The sequence below is a fragment of the Clupea harengus genome, chromosome 6 (assembly GCF_900700415.2).
Source record: "Clupea harengus chromosome 6, Ch_v2.0.2, whole genome shotgun sequence".
Lineage (NCBI taxonomy): Eukaryota > Metazoa > Chordata > Actinopteri > Clupeiformes > Clupeidae > Clupea > Clupea harengus.
Window position 1 is genome coordinate 23,550,378 of NC_045157.1, and position 20,239 is coordinate 23,570,616.

At 41.5% G+C, this 20,239-nt stretch overlaps 1 protein-coding gene across 1 annotated transcript; it reads left to right on the top strand.

Moving 5' to 3' along the window:
• Window positions 1-9: 9 nt before the first annotated feature.
• Window positions 10-16,752, top strand: qser1 (glutamine and serine rich 1). Its single transcript, XM_012814876.3, has 13 exons — window positions 10-789; window positions 6,253-6,353; window positions 6,453-6,614; window positions 6,805-10,383; window positions 10,694-10,968; window positions 11,341-11,457; window positions 11,770-11,903; window positions 12,041-12,246; window positions 12,435-12,572; window positions 12,975-13,072; window positions 14,073-14,219; window positions 14,654-14,749; window positions 15,467-16,752. Exons 1-13 carry the CDS (start codon window positions 683-685, stop codon window positions 15,605-15,607), a joined length of 5,301 nt encoding a protein of 1,766 aa, XP_012670330.1. The 5' UTR covers window positions 10-682; the 3' UTR covers window positions 15,608-16,752.
• The last annotated feature ends 3,487 nt before the right edge of the window (window positions 16,753-20,239 follow it).

Consider the following 20,239-nt stretch of genomic DNA (forward strand, 5'->3'; position numbering starts at 1 on the left):
TTTCAATAGAATTGTGTAAGTAGAATTTATGTAAATTGTCAAAGTTAAAAATTACATATTGAAAATATGCAACTTTATATGTGTATTTCATCTGAAAAATATGAACATTTGATAAGGGGTCAAGTTTGTACCAAAGCTTGCATCAAAACACATTAGGCGTAAGGTAGAGAATATTTAGGTTACGACTGAAAGCGAAATAGGATAATGTTGTTGGCCTACCTGTGTTGAGTTACTGGAGAAATAACCTTGCATAAAAGCAAATTTGTAGGGTCCATAAGTAACATGTATATATATTAGAGCATTCGTATAGTACACAGTCAAACTTCGTAAACATACATTGTGCTCATCCTCGTTGAAGGAAACATCAAGACAGAAAACTTCCAACTCAAACTAGTCGGAAGTGCATCTTGGGAAATAAACCAACATGAGGATCCGATCCAAGTACCATACCACCATGCACAGCCAGGACGATGTTTGATTCAGGGGACATGCACAGTGATAATCATCATACATTAATCTCTCGCTAGAAGTCACTGCCGCAGATACACCGGTATCTCAACTCGTCGGCGCCTCCGATGTATGCATCGAGAAAATGTGATTGTTTTAACCGGCCTCTTACTTGAATGTGTGCGTACTTCACAAAGCTATATCGGGGAAGTGCATCACTCCCAATCTCGACCGGATGATGGACAGGAATTACCCGACTCCAAGCTTCGCAGACTCGCTTGCCCCTCCACCACAGACCGCAGCTTGGGCCTACGAGCGTAGCACCGCATGCATTAAACCAAGGTAAGAGATGAAGGGGAGGGCGGGTCACCTTCCAAAGAAAATTCCGGTGATGGGAGGCCTAGCATAACAAACATAAATGTGACGGTTTTTTGAAGTTAGTGTGCGCCGTTTTGCTTAACAATTGTCAATGGGTCAAAATCAGTTTTGAACTTAAGAAAGTATCAGGAAAGTAGGATGTTATTTTACTGATTGCGAGTCGTCCACGAAGCACTGGTACGTCACTTAGGCTACAATGCGTAGGCTATTGCACTGTTGCACGTTAATTGCCATTAAACACAATGGATTATCTGCATATGGGTGCATTTGGAAAAAAGGCTCATGTTCGCTCGATTTGTGGAGATCCCTCTCTGTTGCAGGGAGACGACTTAAGTGTTGGCAGTCTGGAAAACTATACAGCCCTTCCTGCATAGCTCTAGACTATTTTGAACGATGTAGATTGGTTTGTTTGGAAATTATTTCCCGATAATATGACAGACATAGTTAGTGTTACCACGGGGCTACGTGTCATGCGGGGTACCTGGTCGAAAACTATTAATCGTATTGACGAATAGTGCGAATGTAAGTGCTTTGTTCACGTTGTGCACTCAAACCACAGTTTACTAAACAAAAAGTCAATGAACTTGCGGTTTAGCATCATGGAAGTAGGCTAATTCGAAGCAACGTGCGTTTCACATTGGTTGAAAGTGCTTATGATTGAATAATTTCTAACTTGACCCACTTGTCATTCTGTTTACTACAGTAACTCATAGCCTGCTCCAGCATTACAATGTGACGTTAGCTGCACATGAAGCTGTCAGTGGCATCTCCACCAAATATTTATCAATGATTGTAGTGCCTGGAAAAAAAAAAAGTTTTGTCAAATGGTCAACTTCAGCAGAGAACCATTCAAATCATTTTGTGTCAATCTTCACAATTGCAAATACCCTACCTCAATTTTGAATTGGTTTTGAGTGAGTAGTCTCATTAACTAGTTATAATATACATTGTTCTTTATATTTAGGTTTTCAAAATGCCAAATATGTGTAATATGTCCAGGGCTGAATAGTAGGCCTAGTCCTCCCCCTTATACTGTCTATGTGTTGTGAGTGTATTCTTTTGTTTGTCTAAAGAATTTCCTGATCATCTGATCAAGCTATTTAAACATTGGTTGGTTATTTGGCATTTTATTTCTTGGTCTCTTGAAACTAACTGCATCAGGGAATGTTCAGCATGCAGTCATTTTGTGTTGGTGTTTCCAAGTCTTTGGAAATTGCTGTTAATCATGGAGTTTGCTGTCCATCAGCCTGCCTCAAGGAGTTACCTAGCCTCAGAATTACTTTTCCATTTCCTTCTGAATCATAATCTCTGTAAATCCCCATTGACATTAAGGTATAATCCACTTGCACAACGGGCCAAACATAGTGTCACAATAACCATTCGAAAAGTTTCAGAAGTTAGGTACTATTTTAGTTTTTCCGAGGTATATGATCTATTTGGATGAGTTGTTTGCTTGGACCTAAGTTATGCTTTTTAGCAGGATCTGATAAACATGCCCCTCTGTACCTGCTACTAAGAGACTGTTCTACTCTGCATCCCTTTGATGTACAGTAAATGTTTGATGTACAGTCATGTGAACTTACATAAGTGCTTTAACAATTGTCTTTGACACGGTTACAGTCAAATGGGTAGACCTGTTAAGTTGTTTCTGATTCAAGCCAGCACAATTGAGAAGAACTTGTGAATGTGCAATTATTTAGTCCTTATCCTCTCATTGGCATTAATAAAGCAACACAATGTTGATCAGTCACTATACACTGAATCCTTCACCTGAACTATGTCTCCATCAATTTTGGCAAGGTAGTTTGAGTGATGATGTGTGTTGTGTATTTAGATAGTTTGTTTTGTTATATCGTCATGGCATGGAAACATGTGTTCCTGGTGACAATCATTCACCTTGTGTTATTCATTTTCTGAAATGAATTTGCTGAACTGTGATTTTCTTGCCAAAAACTGTGTCCTTATTTAGGAGGCAGTCTGGGAGTAGGACTCTTTGGCCCAGACCAGCTGGCAGCAAAGTAATTAGTGTCTCCCTGGTTATAGTGAATAAGAAAATAAGATGTACAGATCAAGATATAACAGGCTGAATAGATAGAATGCCTCAAAAGATAGGAGAGGTCCAAAAATGTACACCGTTTGCTGTTCATTTCAAATTTAAGTTCAGAACTTAGGGCTTATTTGTAAAGAAAAAGTGATGACCTTCTACATATAGTGCTGATTTGTTGCTAAGAAAGTGTGTTTCCCTGTCAATGACTGGGTCATCTGGTCGTGGTTTTTACACTTTCACAAGTGTGTGCAAGTGCCTTGTTCCTCAAAATTCAGGACATGAAAACCCTTTAATTTACAAGTGTCCTTTAAAAGTAGGCCTGATTGTGTTTTGAGTTGAGATTTCATGGCTATAATGCACAGACTAATGTTCCAGTAGTACCTCCGTGTCATTAGGGATGTTCCTAGTACCTCAGTGTCGTTAGGGATGTTCCTAGTACCTCAGTGTCATTAGGGATGTTCCTAGTACCTCAGTGTCATTAGGGATGTTCCAGTAGTACCTCAGTGTCATTAGGGATGTTCCAGTAGTACCTCAGTGTCATTAGGGATGTTCCAGTAGTACCTCAGTGTCATTAGGGATGTTCCTAGTACCTCAGTGTCATTAGGGATGTTCCTAGTACCTCCGTGTCATTAGGGATGTTCCAGTAGTACCTCAGTGTCATTAGGGATGTTCCTAGTACCTCGGTGTCATTAGGGATGTTCAAAGACAAGTCAACCAAGGGTTCCCACCTCCAATTTTGTATTCGGATTTTTTTTTTAATTCTTGTTCAAAGGCTTACATATATGAGGGAGAAATCCCAAATATTAAAGCCATTGAGATGTAATTTTTTTTTTTTAAAGTGCAGCCACTTTTACAGAAGGGGGGTAGGGCAAAATTGTAATTTCCGTCTGAATTATAGAGGGAGTTTAGGAAGCTACTTAGAAATGCTGTATCATCATCATTTTACTGATGGGGACAGATATGTACGTTGTGTGCAAGCTTCTTCCAGATTTCTACCAGAACAAAAACACATGAGTTTAACATCCACTGCTCACAAAGTATTAAAAATGATCTACTAAGTTGATATTCTTTCTCTTAATTTATAACAAACTTGTGTGGGTATCTGTGCCATTTCAAGGCCATATGTGGATTAATCTGTCAGAATCTGTCTTGCAAAGAGGGCTTCAGGCTTCCATATCAATTCCCATAAAGTACACAGTTTGGTGTATAAATAATGTAAACATTTCAAAAAGTATAATTTTTCAATTGAAGTTCCTTACAAAATTATTTTCGTGGCTAAAATAATCTGGTTATTAAAGGCTGGATTCCACCTTGGAATTGAACCCTTTTAAATTATGTTGTGTTTGAAAATACGGAAGGAAAATATTTAGTAAAGGTGTAAGAACTTTTATTCCAAAGAAAACCCAAAATAGTTATAACTCGTAATATAGCTATGCTTTATAACTTAAGAATTTCTTACAAAAATAAAATACAATTCAATGGATTTATTGGTGAACAAATCGGTGTACATTCTGAATTTGGTGCATGAAAACAAATCCCTTTTCATAGCTTTCAATGTTGCCTGTCCTGTAATGTGGAATAAAATGTATCTTTCATGGTAGGCTACCTACTGCTTACAACATGAACTTTTCCATCAAGGCTAGGAAATGTGAACTGGTTGTCATTACATTTAAGCTATGAAGACATAATAAGTATAATGTCTCACAATATTAACTCTCGCTCACACTCGCACACGCTAAATCACTTACACTCGTACACGTTAAATCACTCACACTCACTCACACACATACTCACACACACTAAATCGCCACACTCACTCACGCACATACTCACACACACTCACAGGTAGCATTGCATGCTTCACCCTAACAGTCCAAACGATGACCATGTGACGGGCACAAACAATTTCACCCGATGTGCCCCAAGTCTTATAAAGCAAATAAAAATGATGCGAACAAAAACAAAACGGCGGTGGGGGTGTAGGAGTGGGCTATAGATTTTTGGAGTACACTTGAACAGGATATGACCTAACCTGCCACTCAACATCAACTCTGGAGGGGCAGAGAGTAGAGAGGAGAGTAAAATACATATTTGCTAAATTACACACACGTATTCATGCAGCTGTAAAATAAGAAATAAATGGGTGATTTGAAGCTTGCCCTACATCCCTTAAAATGTATAGTTTGCTTGCACTTGGGTAGTATATTCCAACTCGTGAATTGTTAATAAAGTAGCACATTGCTTTAATTTATTAAAAAAAATGGATCAATTTTTACATTATTTATACACCTGATTGTGTTCTTCGTACGAATTTCTTCGAGATTTTTGTACCATGTGTCCAAAATTATTATTTTCTTTATTATTATTATGCATTTTCATCCTGGAACCATCTTTACAGGCCAGTTTCTACCAGACTAAATGACCTATGGCCTTGGCACTGCACAAATCCCCATACAAGTTTGTTTTACAACAGGAACAGAAATATTGTCGGAATACCATATAATACTTTTTGAGTGTACCAATGAAATGTACCAAACTGACGAGTGTCTCCAAACTGACGAGTGACATGTCTGTCCCCATAAGCTAAATAATAGGTATACAACATTTCTAAGTAGCCTTTTTGTTCGCCTAAAAAGTTAAGGTGGGGAATACGTATACATTATTCTCAGCTCAGTCTAACTCCCTCTGCCTCTCCACATACTACATTTCACACAGATTTCTCATCACTAATTTGCGTTGAATCCCAAGGCTGCATAAATGTCATGTTGCAGCAGAATATTTATGAGCCTACAGGTCAACAAACTTTATTACCAGGAAGTGGCAAGTACATCTGCTTTGCATACAGCTATTCATAGTTTCCTACAAAGTCATTACTTAGACAGTTGTCATTATATCAACTAATGTGCAAGAAAAGGAGGTTATTTTCACACCATCTTAAATTTGCAACACCATCATTACCACATGTACCAAGCAGTGTCTTTTTTGATGGGCTTATATGGGGTTTGGGGCCCTTCCTTGAATTCTACCCAAGGACATGGTTTGATCTTCGTAGTAGACGCATCTGCCCAAACTGACGGTCATTTGTCTAATGAAGCTGTGCACAACTCCGATGCACATCATATGGTACACATCCTTGTTGACCTACTGTTGAAAAGCCTTCTGTTTTATGGGTGTTTTATGAGTGTTCTTTATCTTTATCTGACAACAACCCAAATTTAACAGAGAGATATACCATAAAAAATGCTTAAACATCAATACTTGGCATTTGACGAGGCAGGATGGACTGTTAAAGCACCTTTTTCCATATAAGTAGTTTAATGTATATATAGGTTGAAACACACTAAGCCCGTGTCCATTTTGTTGTGTTTTTCTCTGATTAGTTCCAGTTATGGTGCCACGCACTTGGAGTCGGAGCTTCTCCAGCGCCAAACGTATGCTTCCAGCCAAATCCCAGCCTACACCACCACGCATCACCCAGCAGGTTTGAACAAGGCAGTTCAACATGTGATTCCGCTCTAAAACGCATTGGAAATGTGTGTTTCTGACCATGTTCTTTTTGTATGTTTGTTTGGCCATTTAGGTCTGTCTGGGGTCTTTGAAACCAGTTTGCATACTTCAGGTAGTAACACTACTGAGACATCGGTCATGAATTTTCTTCCTGCCCTCGAGTCCAGAAGCCTTCAGGCTGGACCTGCAACCGCTTCTCTCCTTCCCCAGTTTAGGACTCCCTCATGGCAGACAGGTATACTGAGAAAATCTGATTTTAATTATTTTTTGTAATTATGTAAACATGTATTTTGATATGTTTTCTGTGTAGACACTACTCTGTGTTACTTTCACCTATATCTAGTTTCTTTTAATATGCCAAAATACAAAAATGTTCCTGTATACATGTTAATATAATAATTGTTTTTGTGTGTGTGTGTTCATAGCTGCAAACTCCTCAACTACAGAACTGTTTCTCACTGGAGCCTTGTCTTCAGCTGGAACCTTCCCTACAGCTGCCCTATCATCCTATCAGCACCCCACTGCCTTCCCCTCCCGGAGTTACACCACCACACCCTCACTGACAGTCCAGGATGTCACTTATAGCTCTTCCAATGGTCTGATGTCCCCGACTGACCCCCTAATCCAAATCAAATCTTCCCAAGGTACTGTGCCTACCGTTCTGGCCTTTGACCGCCTGGGTGGCTCCTCCTTAGGGGCTGGCCTCCCGCCCCAGTCCTCCACATATCGCTCAGCCCAGGAGTCTGCCCCACACCTCTTGCAACCTCAGTTCAGCCTGCTGCATTCAGCCCTAGGGAACTCCCAGCAGGCCCCCCAGCCTTATGGTGGCCCAGTTTTCTCGGGCTCCATCGAGAGAGCACTTCAGCGTGAATGTAGTGTGATCAAGCACCACCAGCGGCCTTCCAGTACCCAGTCAGTTCAGGAACAGCTGCCTGGCAGTGGGCAGCATTCCTTACAGGGCTACCTGGCTGGAGAGAGCGACGTGTCCTTCCAGCAAGAGCCTTCACGCCAAACCCCTGTGCCCTGCAGCCCTGTTGGAGATTCAGCTCATGCACTCAACGGTGGAGCACAGCAAAAAATAGCATCTCAAACCACACTGACGCAAACTCAGGCCTACCCTTCCTCCCCTGTGTTTTCGCCCTCCTCCGGAGCGAAAACCAAAGACTGTGCTTCCAAAATCACCCCGCATCCCGCTGATGGTCCAGTGGCTGAACCACAACCACAGACAGACTCGTCTGACCTTCAGCAGCAGAACTACTCATCTCCAGTGCAGAAGCAGAGCTCTGTGATCGCCACCCACTCTCAACCGTACACATCCACTCAGCTGCCCAGTTTGATGTCCATTAACCCATCACAGACCTACATCACATCTCAAGCCCTCTCCAACAGCATCAGCCATTCACAGACCTTCTCTACAAGTCAGACTGAGAAACTGCCTTCCATTTACAAGACATTATCTTCATTTGCTAGCCAGTCAGATAACGTGACATCTGTGAGTCAGTCATTAGTTTGCTCTTCCAGTCAACAACAAGCATTGCCCTTGGTGGTGCACAGTGAAGAGTACGCACAGGTGCAGGGACTTTGTATAGGTAACCCCTCTCAAAACTATTCTTCCAGCCACTCTCAGGGTCTGCCAAGTGTTAGCTACTATGCCCAAGGGCCAGCAACTGCCAGTTCCTCACAGAGCTATGCGACAGGACAATCTGTGACTCTAACCCCTTCCTTCTCTTCTAACCATGCTTCAAGTTTACCAAACTCAAACTCCAACCAGGACTACAGCCTCATACAGCCTCCCAGTGGTAAGACTGAGAATTCATTGTTACAGCAGCCTCAGAAATACTTGCTCCCGGTTCAGTCACCTCCCTCTTCCACTGCCCCTCATGCCCAAGCCTTACAGAACAACAGACCCTCAGTGGAATTGAAGCCAGCCTATGGCAAAAGCAAACCAGATGAGAACTCCTTTCTAACTTCCAAAGAGGACTGTGGAGAGCTTCCCATTCAAGATGTGCAAGCATTGCAGCAAGCCTCTCTGGAGACTTCCACTCAAATTGCAAGTAGTGCGATTGGAGCTCAGAACAATGTGGTGTATGTGGTCTCCAAAATGGATGATAGGTACAACACCCAGAGTGTTATTCGGAGCAATTCACGATCTGAGGATCAGGTCATGGGGATCTCCAACATGGAACCCATGCAGAATGGGAGAATGGGTTCCTTGAACCAACACGTGCAACTTCTAAGCAATGCTAATTCGAGGGCGACGCCTGACCCAAAAAGCAATTCGACATTAATGCAGTCTTCCCACGTTCCCATGAACTCAGAGGAACTCAAGCAGCACACTCTACTGCTGAAGGTGCCAGCGTCACAGCAACAGAACCATCAGACACAGACCATCAGAATTCAGCAAGATCACTGTCAGTCCCCCCAAGGTCAAACACAGTATGTCCGTGTTCCTGGCGCCCAGATCCTTCTAGAACCCTCACAAATGATATTCCTTCAGCAAGCACCTTCTCACATAGGACAGAGTTCATCCAAAGTGGCCAGCCAAATGCAGCCAGTCCATTATCTCAATATGAATAATGGGATTAATCTCAACGTTGATAACCCGAACCAGCAGCAGTCTGGACCACACCAAGGATCTGACACAGGAGACCCCTCCAAGCAGCACCTGTCACCAAAAGATAGTTTCGGCCAATCAAATCAGCAGGATGCAAAGCAACACTTTACCCTTAGCTCCATCTGCTTCCCTGAATCTATGCTGCTGGCAGACGAGAGGAACATCCTGTCCAATGTGGATGACATTTTGGCTGCTACAGTGGCTGCCTGTGGAGTGACTCCACAAGACTTTGCTAAAGCCACTTCCTCTGAAGGGGACATGCCTTCAATTGCCAACCCTACAGACACCAAGTGCCACTATCAGTCAAATGAGAGCAGGCATGAATCTTCCAACTATTCATCGCAACACACAATTGTGTCCAATACTCCGACTATGACACTAACGGTAAATGGCAGTCAACTCACAACAGACATTCATAGGTACCCCAAAGATGAGATTGGGGGACATCAAGCATTTACATTAGCAAACTCACACATACAACACAGCACTGGTATCATTAACTCCCAACAGGAACTTGGTGAAGAAGCAACAAATGTCCTCAGGAATGTAGGAGGTGTTGGCCGTGAGGCACTTGACAGAAGCATGACATTACCCAAGGGGCATGCTGTGAATCCCATTAATGGTGTGTCTCTTAACCCCAGTGGAAATAGCAATATTAACAGTAGAGCTCCTTCCAACTTTCACCTGGCTGGCCAGGAATGTCCTCAATCAGGGCTTATGAACAAGAACCGAGATGTGTCCCTGTCCAACAGAGTGATGGGCATAAAAATGGAAAATGGCCTTGTGGAATGTCCTGCTGATGGGCTCCCAAAGAAAAAGTCTAGGTCAAAAGGCTCCTCCAAGCTGGTTGTTGATGAAGAAAATGGTCAGCTCAGATCTCAGAGACGAAACAGCCAAGCTAAGCGTCAGAATTCAAAAGGCAGTGACACAAGCTCACCCTCCGCCTCTGAAGGCTGCCTCGACGGCTACCAGCAGCAGGAGAGGATGCGTCAGAAGATAAGGGAAGTTGAGGAAAAACAACCAGAGGTGAAAACTGGATTCATCGGGTCCTTTCTAGATTTTCTGAAGTCTGGTCCAAAGCAGCATTATTCCTCCCCTCCAGTTAGGAGCCCTAATCGCACAAGAAAACCCCCTGCTTCCTCCAGAAGACCCCCATGTCCATTGGCCATGCCCAAACTTCAGTATCCCCAAACTCCATTGATATCGCAGGGTGCACACCCTGGTAGCTCAACAAAGCGGCTGGATGAGGACCTACACAAAAACCTGGAAACTCTTCCATCATTCTCGTCTGATGAGGATGAAGCGGCTGGAAAAAACCAAGATCTTCAGAAGAGCATTACCTCCGCACTCTCATCTCTCGATGAGCAATCGGACAAGAAGCAGAAGATAGGTATGGACGGTTTTAGTAACATCTCAGTAGTTTGGCAGCATACAAAGTAATGGCTATTTAAAAAAATTCAATGTGTGTGTTTGAATAAAGATGAATTCAGTTCATGTATATTAGTTCAAATGTTTTTTATAATTCACATTTTTTTTATTTTCAAACCCAATGCAACATAACAATGACATAGGTAATATTAATTCAAATGTAACCTTACTAAACCACATTGCAGACTAATTTGCAAAGTTCTGGTTCCATTAAGCTGAATTTTTAGGAAATGGCAATGTAAGAGATATTTTGTCTATTCTCTCACACACAGACAATAGATCTACGAGTGCAATGGAAAAGCAGGAACAATCTTCTAACATGCAGTCATCAGCTGTTAAGCCACAGGAACAGCAGTCAGTGGCACCACAGGAACTAAATGCAGAGGAACTTCTGAAGAGCGTTCCCCCTGACCAATTAGCAGTGCAGCTCGTCACTGTTGCCATCGAGGGCTTGACAGACGAAGAGTTGTCAGACAGTGGAGGAGAGGGGATGTATCGTGAGCGGGATGAGTTTGTAGTGAAAAATGAGGACATCGAGAGCCTGAAGGTAAGCTCTTATATTTGGTAATCGTGTGTTCGTTTACTTTTCTTTGGCAGGCATTTGCTTCCTTTTAGCAATGTCAGCATGACACTTAAGCCAGAAAGTGCTTTCATACAACCCATTGGTTCAGTGTGAGACACCAGCTTTACCAGATATTAAATAGTGACTGCAATTCACAGATGTGTCATGCAATCCGCTTAAGAATGCTCCCAAAATGGCTTTAGCTGGGAGTTCTATCAGACAGTAATGAATCATCCCTGCCGCTCCAGTCTCTCGGAAGGAATGAGCAATATCTGTGTGACTTTGTAGTTTAAGCCCTTTTGTCTCTGTCAGCTTTTGATCCGGTCAGTGGCATGTTCTGTTTTTGTTTGGGTCTAGGTGACATTGAAAGCAGGACTGGACCCTCCAGCCATCTGGAAAGTACAAAAGGCCCTGCTGCAGAAATTTATCCCCGAGCTGCGGGATGGAAGACGAGTGTTTTCAGCCACAAACAGTGTGAGTGGAGCCCAACCAAAACCAACACTGAAATATTAATGGAACAATACTGACTGGGCATAAATTTGACTTAGACTGGGAAAACATTACCACTGTTCATTGATTGAAATGTAAGGATTAGCTTGATCTGTTACTGTGTATAGAGAATTGTGATCTTAACTGCAATTCATTTTGCTACTTTTATTAGAAATGCTGTGGAAATAAGACTTCGAAATAATGAGCTTATGGTTTTAATAGCTCTTTCATCCATTTTTTTTTTTAAAGAATGGTTTTGGAGAGGCTCTTTAAATGTGGTTTGTGTTTTCATTTTAGTACCTGGGGTACTTTGGAGATGCTAAGACAATGTATCGGAGAGTGTATGTCAAGTTCCTTGACACAGTCAACAAGAGAGAGTATGTCCGGGTCTGCAGCAGAAAGCCAAGGTGCAAGCCAATGCACTCTATGAGGTACTGAGTTGCCAGTGTCCTGTCACTTCATTAGTATTTGGTATACAGCGTGTCAAAGCTTACCTTTTTAAAGACCCACTTGTGTGTCTTAATTCTAAACCTGTGACGCTGACATTTCTGTGTGTTCTTCTTTGCAGAGGCTCTCAGGCCAAGGCTCTGCTCGTCCACCGGATGGGTCCTGCTGCTGTCTCTGACTCCTCCTTGCTGAAGGCATTCTCCAAGCCCAGGCCAAAGCAGCCCAAGGCCAAGGCTGAGCCACCACCGAAGAAGAGGAAGAAATGGAAAGAGGCATTCTCAACCTCTCCCTCCGCATCATCCCCTGAGGCAGTGAGTGAAGATGATGGTGAGGACCTTTTACTTTGTGATGCGGCATGAACCCGTGGTTACTGGAGTGTGCTGATGTGTTTGTCAAGGTTTCACTCTAGACCAGTATAGTCTATGTAGATAACCACTAGCATTTAAAAGGTCTTTGAGAAAGATTGGTCTGCTTTCCTGTCTTGCTTACACTCACCCTCCTCGCCTCTCTCTCAGAGTTCACACCTCCAATCCCATTTGCGTCACGGTTCCTCAACACCAGGATGATGAAGGAGACCTTCAGGAGCTATGTGGAGCTGCTGATCAGCGTTGCCTTAGATGCAGAGGTCATGAATACTCTTGAGAAGGAAAATGGTGAGCATTAAATTACATGAAATGGGAAGCATGCAAGTACACTTAAGACGTAGATTAACATGGCCTGTCCTGAACAGTACTGTTTGGTTGTAGTTATGAGGGGGCAACAGTACTTTTGATAATATGCATGAGTGTGTGTATTCATCGCATTAATTATATATAGATAAAATATGTTGGCTAAACGACTTCGAATTCCATTGGCATCCCATCACACTAGTCAGAATTGTGACTTATATGGTCTTCTGTGTTGGCATAATGTCACCAGTTGTGAGAAACAACAGAAATATGACACCAAACTAATACACTTCATTCATTTTTCAACATACCATTTTTAATAACCATGTTTATGAACATGTATGGCCTTAAAAATACTGAAGACATTTTTTTCTTCCTCTTCATCAGATGAGCTTTTGCTGCCTCACATGAAGAGGATGGATGGCATGATCACAGACAACAGGAGAAGATTACTCCCCAAACTACGCATGGGACAGCTGTTTAAGGTCGGCTTACCGTTTAGCGGTTGAAAATCAGGCTAGTGCCTGCACATGGATCAAGCCTGGTCACGGACTAAGGCCCATTTAAACCATAGTCTCCCGTACAGTCACCATAGCTGCCTTCCTGTGTTATGGACTCAAATAATCATTGACTTCCTAATTTAGATTTAAGCAATGTTATTTCTAGCTCAATATTAACTACTGTCCAAAGAATCAATTAGGATTTAACTTAGACCTGAACCTTCAACTGTAGGTTAAAGTTCAAGTTGTTTGTCAAAGGAGCAACATGGAAACTGTTGAGGATGAATGAACACCATCAGCCAAACATGTTTTCACTAGCAGTGTACCCATTAACACTTGGGAAGTTGTCTCAAAAGGCAGGATAAAAGTAATTTACCCCTGAGGTGGTTTTCTCTGTGACTTGATGAGTGTAGTTTGGTGAGGATACTACAAAATACCTCAGGAATCTACAAATATTGGTTTTATTTTTTATTTCAACTGCGATGAATTCTTTCATGTATGAATGGAAGACAATGCCTCTGAGATCTATGTGGAGTTAGCAGGAGGACGTGGACCACATGTGTTTATGCTGTGGATATGTGGAAATATGTCAGGTTGGGATTGTGCTTGCGCATCTATTTACAACATGTAAGGACATGCTTTTGCATACTTTTGCTGTACATTATTTCCCCCCCATAACGTCTGTCTAAATCCCTTTTATAATTTGATATCTTAATTTTTTTAATTCTAGGCTAAAATAATCACACATAACTCAATACAATCCTAGCATCATTTTCTAAAAACAACCACTTTCCTGTCCAGCACTAAACAATATTTTACAAGACCCTACTAGACAGCTACTGAATTTCAACCCACTGGTACATTTCTTTGTGTGTTTGGTTGTTTGAAATGGTCATAGGGTGAACAGAAGAGTGCAGTGGAAAGGGAAGCTTGACTTTGACTTGATTTTGACTGGGTAACCTTTTTCTCTCTGTTGTGACTACAGACTGCACTGGATAGCTTTCCTGAGATCTCGGTGGTGACGGAACTGAAAAAGGACGGAGAAACTCCTGCTTTTAAAGTGCGCCTAGGTGGGAAAGCTTACAGCAAGAAAACTATGAAACCTTCTAAATCCCCAAGCAAATTACCATTGGTAAGAATCTGAATGTCACTCAATGTACAACGTACACCTACTTTTGGTGATATCTGAAATAATGCTAATTATAAAAAAAGATATATATAGTGTGATATTCTTGTAGTTTAGTTGAAGTTTTGTCATGGGTTTGTGATCCATTACAAACAAGAACAGACAGGAATGGGCACTTAAGAACCTGACCACTAGAGGGCGCCTAATACCTTTCTTTCCACTACACACTATGTTTGTGCGGCTGTACTCTGTACACATTGTCCTCCCTGATGTTTTTCTAGATGGTATCCATCCTTTGTTGTCTTATCAGGTGTCCAGGGGTTTGTTTTTCATAGTTTGCATTTTTCAGCCAGTGTGTCACCAGCATAATACCCATAGAGGACACGAATTAAACTGAATGAATGTGGAGAGCTGAGTTTTCCCTTCCCTTTGTTTTGTAGGAGTATACTGTGGATCAGCACAAGACTCCGTGGTTCTCTCTCTATCACTCACTTCAGCATTACAAGTACCATACATACCTTATGTGTAAGGATGAGGTAAGAGAGAACAGTAACATATTGTATCTGCATGTTTGTTTGTAAAATGATGGAGGGTCTCTTAGTGACAGATTGCATCCTATGTCTCTGCAGGAATACTATGTACCGACTGGTAATGGATGCCATACTGCTAGCATTCTATAGGCTTAAACTTGCCTTTTTGAAAACTATCAATTTTCAAACACTATATCGATTTTTAATTCATAGTTTACATGCAAAGATTCGTGGCAGACAGTGGTTCATTTTGTGTTTTCTTCAGCTCTTCAATGCCAACATAAGAATATAAACTGAGACAGGAAGTAGCATAAGGGCTTTATACTATGACAGTTTTCCTAAAATTTGATTATAAAAACGCAACATATCGCTTACTGTGTTGCAATGTAGTGAATCGTAGCCCCTGTATCATGATGCGTATCGTATGGCCAGAGTCTTGCCAATGCACAGCCTAATAGAGCACACACACACACACACACACACACACACACACACACACACACACACACATACATACACACACAGCCCTATTTGTCTGTTTTGATGTGCAGTGGCTGTCAGTACATTGGACTTGTACCAAAGGAGCGTGAATAATGTGTGAAGAATACCAAATTCCCTTTTCGATTGCTTTATAGAAATGTGCTTTCATCAACTAAAGGGAATATGTTAAAACATGTCTATGCGCAGTTTGGATAGCCATGCCACTCTTCCCCTCCCTTCCAGATTGTTTCTCTGCGCTCTCGGGAGGAGGACCTGGGGCAGGAGGAGACTGTGCAGACCTGCCTTAGCAACAGGGTCTGGTTGGAGGGCCTCTTTGACCGGTTCGGAGAGCTCCTGACACAGGTGCAGCAGGCCTGCCTATAGTCAAGAGGGTGGTGGAGAAGAGAGAAGTTACCATCAGCGTATGGATGTGATCTGGGCCAGACGACTGGGACGGTGGAGGGGTGGGGGACTTCAGCTGCCACCCCGTAAGCTTCTATAGCACTAAATACAGATGGAGAAACAGGGTTGAGGTACATAGTGTGACAGCTCTTAGCAATTCGGACCTGGTTTTTTTTTTTTCTTGTTTTTTTTTTTTTGTGTGGAGAGGCCGTCTTGAAGTGTGGCACAAAACAAAAAAAACATTGACTGACTTTCACTTCTTGAACGTAGCACATTACGTTATTTGTTTTACAGCTAGTTAAGCTGCTTCTAGTTTGACGTTTTGTACACACAAATGTTGGTTGTTGTTTTCTTTCTTTTTTTTTTTTTTGCTTAATTGTGATGGACCAGGACTGATAAGCATGCACTAGATACAAAGCAAATTGCATAGGACTTTGAAAACTTCCAATCAGATGTCAGCAACTTTTTTTAAAAAGGTTGGGATGATTAGTAAATGAGTAGATCTATACATAAAATATATATATGTAAGACATCCATTATTACAATGGAGTGCCACATTTATAAATAATACTGTACATTATGTAAAGAAAGCTTTTTGTCAGTACATTCTCTCAAAGATGAATTTGACTTAATATAGATTAAATACCTTTTGTGCTTCAGAAACTCTGTTTTAACAAAGGATATACATCTGAACATGGAGTTGGTGCAATTCTAATACTGCTTTTTATTATATTTTATTGTAATAAATTGTATTACCATAACTATTTTCTCTGATATAAAAGTACATTGCTTTTGTACTCTTGTTTTCTTTACAAACCTACAGTTTATCTCACTAATAGGTGTATTTTTCACAGAAGGAAATATTATGGTCATTTGTTTCATGTTCATCTTTGTAATAGACTTTTTTTGTTTTCAGAAGAGAATCCCTATACATTTATATGTTGGTTACATATTGTACACTATATATCCTAAGATAATTCCTGTCTTTATAATATTACAAGTTTGCCTCGGTTTTAAACTGAATATTATGCCAACAGCATCAGACTAGAGTTTTGCTTTTAAAGTGTAGCTGAGTTACACACTGCAATTATTTTCTGATACAATGAAATAAATTTCTTACTAAATGAGTGAGTGAACTTTATGCCTGTTTTCATGTGCACGGACCACCTTTTCTTCTTTTGTTGGATGCACCATGTGACAAAAGTGGCCCTATGAGTGTCCGTTTCACCTATGATTCACAGAAGCCCTTCACAGACAGAGTGGGCTTATAAGTGTCCATTACACCTATGATTCACTGTAGGAGACCTTCATAGACTGAAGGTAAAGGCCTTCATTACATTGTCAGATGTTAGACCAGTGTTGGGCTAAGTGCTAGTGGGTGTATTGCATGTGGGATAGAGGTTTAATGATGGGCCAGGCCAAGCATCCTTGTTGGTACTGAAAGCATTTGATATTCAAAACAAAATGTCTATGCTGTGGCAAGTTGCAAACAGGAGGGCGGCTCATTCTGGTGGTAGTCTGCCAACAAAAGTGGAAAGGGAGAATGGCAATCCATCAACTCTTAAAAAGAATATAAAGTATGCTTAACCAGAATGTAAAATTTGGCGTGAATAATATTAAAGACCTGTTATTGTTTTATCTCTTGTGTAATATGACAATTGTATAGACCTTATAAAAGAAGCAAGGCCTTAGATTGGTTCTCTCTGTGAAGTGACCGCTGTGTTCATCAACATTTAGCTCTCCGTGATAGACCAATGCCACAACCACACACAGACGTCATGGGTGATGTAAGCCAGGGAGATACAGGTTTCTCATTTCCTCCTCCCACCACCGTCACAGTTAAACCTGTACCACGGTCGACAGAGACGCCATGGCATAACCCAGTGTGGTGTTTGTATCAAACACCCAACCAGTGGTGTAGAGTGCTGGGTCCACGTGTTGAGTGTCCCAGATGAAATGAGCGACATCCCAGCTGGTCAATTGTTGCCTCACTGACCAAGTGTTCTGTAGAACGGGTGGCGAAGATCATGTCCTCTGCAGTCCAAAAGGGTCAGCAGCCTGTTGAATAAAATATGATTGTCGCAGACCGCACTGGCGGGAACTTTTCTGTCTACTGAGACAAAGCGACAACTGTCCTCCCGGCTCCCTGTTCATAAAAGGGCACTGTCCGATGTCATCTGGTGCTGGGCGGAGGGGATTCCAGGGCGCTCATTGCTAGGAGAAATGGATGTTTGTTCAACACAAATGTCTGCGAGAGAACAAAAAAATATGAATATTGATAAGTGCATAGTTGCACACTGTACGTAGGAGCACAACTGAGAGGGTTCTTTGAGCTTGGCTGAAACCTTGTGCTGCTTTCCAGGCAGTGGCATTTTGTGCCCTACCTTTCAGTTCCTCTGACAGAAAGCATGCATTCTATAGGAATCCAGCACACACCTTGGACAAACTGTTGAGTGGCTGTCAGGTTTTTTTTCTGATTTCTTTCACTGTTTTTAGGTGGGCATTGGTATCGGTGGTGAAGTTATAGGAAGTAAAGAAAAAAAAACATATAATCATTCTCTGGAGGAATGCTGTTTAGTTGGTCATGTTTAAAATCAGAATGTCAACATGCAACATGAGCAGACCTTGCTGATAAGCAGTGCCAGGAGGTGAATTATGAGGTGACAGTATGGGAATTAAAAGGGGGGGGGGATAAGGAAACATTGAGGAAAAGTAAACATTGCTTTGACCTTGTCCCTGGGCCATCACATCTAGTATTCCTGTTAACTCTGTAGATGGTGTTCAGAAGGAGATTTACCGGTAAGGGGCTGATTACCTGATTACACAAGCCCCAGGTTTACAGAATGACAACAAAAAAAAACATTTAGGAATGTTTTTGAAGGAGACAAACTGGTTTAGCAGCCATGTGTAAGCTTGGATTCCTTGCTGATGACTGTCAGTGACTGCATTTTTCTAAAGCATCTCTTTCACCACTCTGCATTGGGACATTTGGTGAGACTTATTGGTTCTTATTGGTTCAACTGTTAAAAGCAAAAAATCAGAAAAAATGTATTCTTTTCCTCACATTTCTTTTGATATCTGAAAAATATATATTTATTATTACATACTTATTATTTCTACTGAACGCTACAATGCAAGTAACTCAATTCAGCCTAAAAGACAAAATGGTTAAGACAAAAGGCAAATTGACATTGTGAGAACTCGTTTCTGAACACGCCTGCTGTTGATATTTATTGACAAATAAAATCATTAATAGAACTACGCCACATAACATAATGATGATGTGTATCCCCGTCACCTTCCAGGGTGCGTCATGCTTCCATTCTGGGACCTTTGAGGGAATGCAGTGTGAAACCAAATATGCACACACTGCAGGAAACAAGGTGCTGGCTGTAGGGCGGAGTCTCTGAAGATGCCTCGTCTCTACTCTCGGGCCCCTGGTCTGACCGGTTTCTCCCCGTCTACTCTCCTTTCACACAGTCTGCCCAGCGCGTGACAGAGGCTGTGCAGGATTGAGCAATGCTGGAAAATCTGAAGCAATTATGTGTGTCATTTTTGTCATGCTTACTGTAGATGGTCAACACATCCAATGACAAGTGCAAGACAAATGTTTGATTCATACAATGTAACCCGTCTGATCTTTCCCCATAGTCTCACATTCACAGTTCACTTTCAGTAAATACATTAAAACATGCTATAGTAAGATGAACAGGCCAACAGGCAATACCACTGTCCACACAGTAGTATAACTGATAATACATGCACATATGTAGTAGACAGCGACAGGAGTGAGTGTGAAGTAACCATCTTGTCTCTGGCATGGGAAAACGAGATGCAGTTGATGCTTTCTGGTCTTCCATTACGGTCTCTGCGTCACCTGCCCAAAGGGCAGCACTAGGGCTTAGTAGAATCTCCTTTTACCTGATTTACTGACGCGTGATGCGAGTGTGTAGGATTTATTACGAGTAAGTAGTCTTTGCTTTTGAAAACCGGATATACTACAATCTTCAGAGGTCACTAGCATTCGATAATGTCAGTTTGTGACACTTTTTGTCAAAGAGCTACATGTTTTTTTTTAAATTTGTGTTACTTGAGTCTCATCAAGAGGCAATATTTCTTCTGGCCCTGCTTATTTGACGGAAGTTCATGGTCAGTATTTGGCTGATATGGGTTCAGGGGATGATATATAAGTCTGTTTACTGTTGTTGGTTGTCAGTGAGTATTAGTCATTTTCAGTCTTAAACATAATTATCATTTCCTTATCTAATCTGTGTCTAGAACTGTGTCTTTTTTTTTATTCCAGTTGCCAGTTGTATTAGGTTGCCCCATTGCCCTTTCAAAATGAGGTGTGGATGTTGTTTAGCTTGACAGAGTGCATACAGTATAAGATATGTTGAGTCATTAGCATTTGCCCTCACCCTTAAGAGGGGAGGAGAATGATGGATCAATAAATAAGTACATCAGATTTGGAATAGCAAATTACTTTTTCAAGTTATATAAAAGGGATTTCCCCTATGGTAGTCGTATTCATGCTTTGGTTTCTTGGCTTGGTTTTTTGGTTTTGGCTTTTGAATAAACTCAATGGGGTAGGCTTTAGTTGATAAAAAATCTATG

Bases quoted from the DNA above. Each gene is read 5' to 3' on its own strand.
- qser1 (XM_012814876.3), top strand. From the start codon at position 683: ATGATGGACAGGAATTACCCGACTCCAAGCTTCGCAGACTCGCTTGCC. The intron at 6,615-6,804 runs GTATACTGAGAA...GTGTGTTCATAG, and splicing joins GACTCCCTCATGGCAGACAG to CTGCAAACTCCTCAACTACA. The intron at 10,969-11,340 runs GTAAGCTCTTAT...GTTTGGGTCTAG, and splicing joins AGGACATCGAGAGCCTGAAG to GTGACATTGAAAGCAGGACT.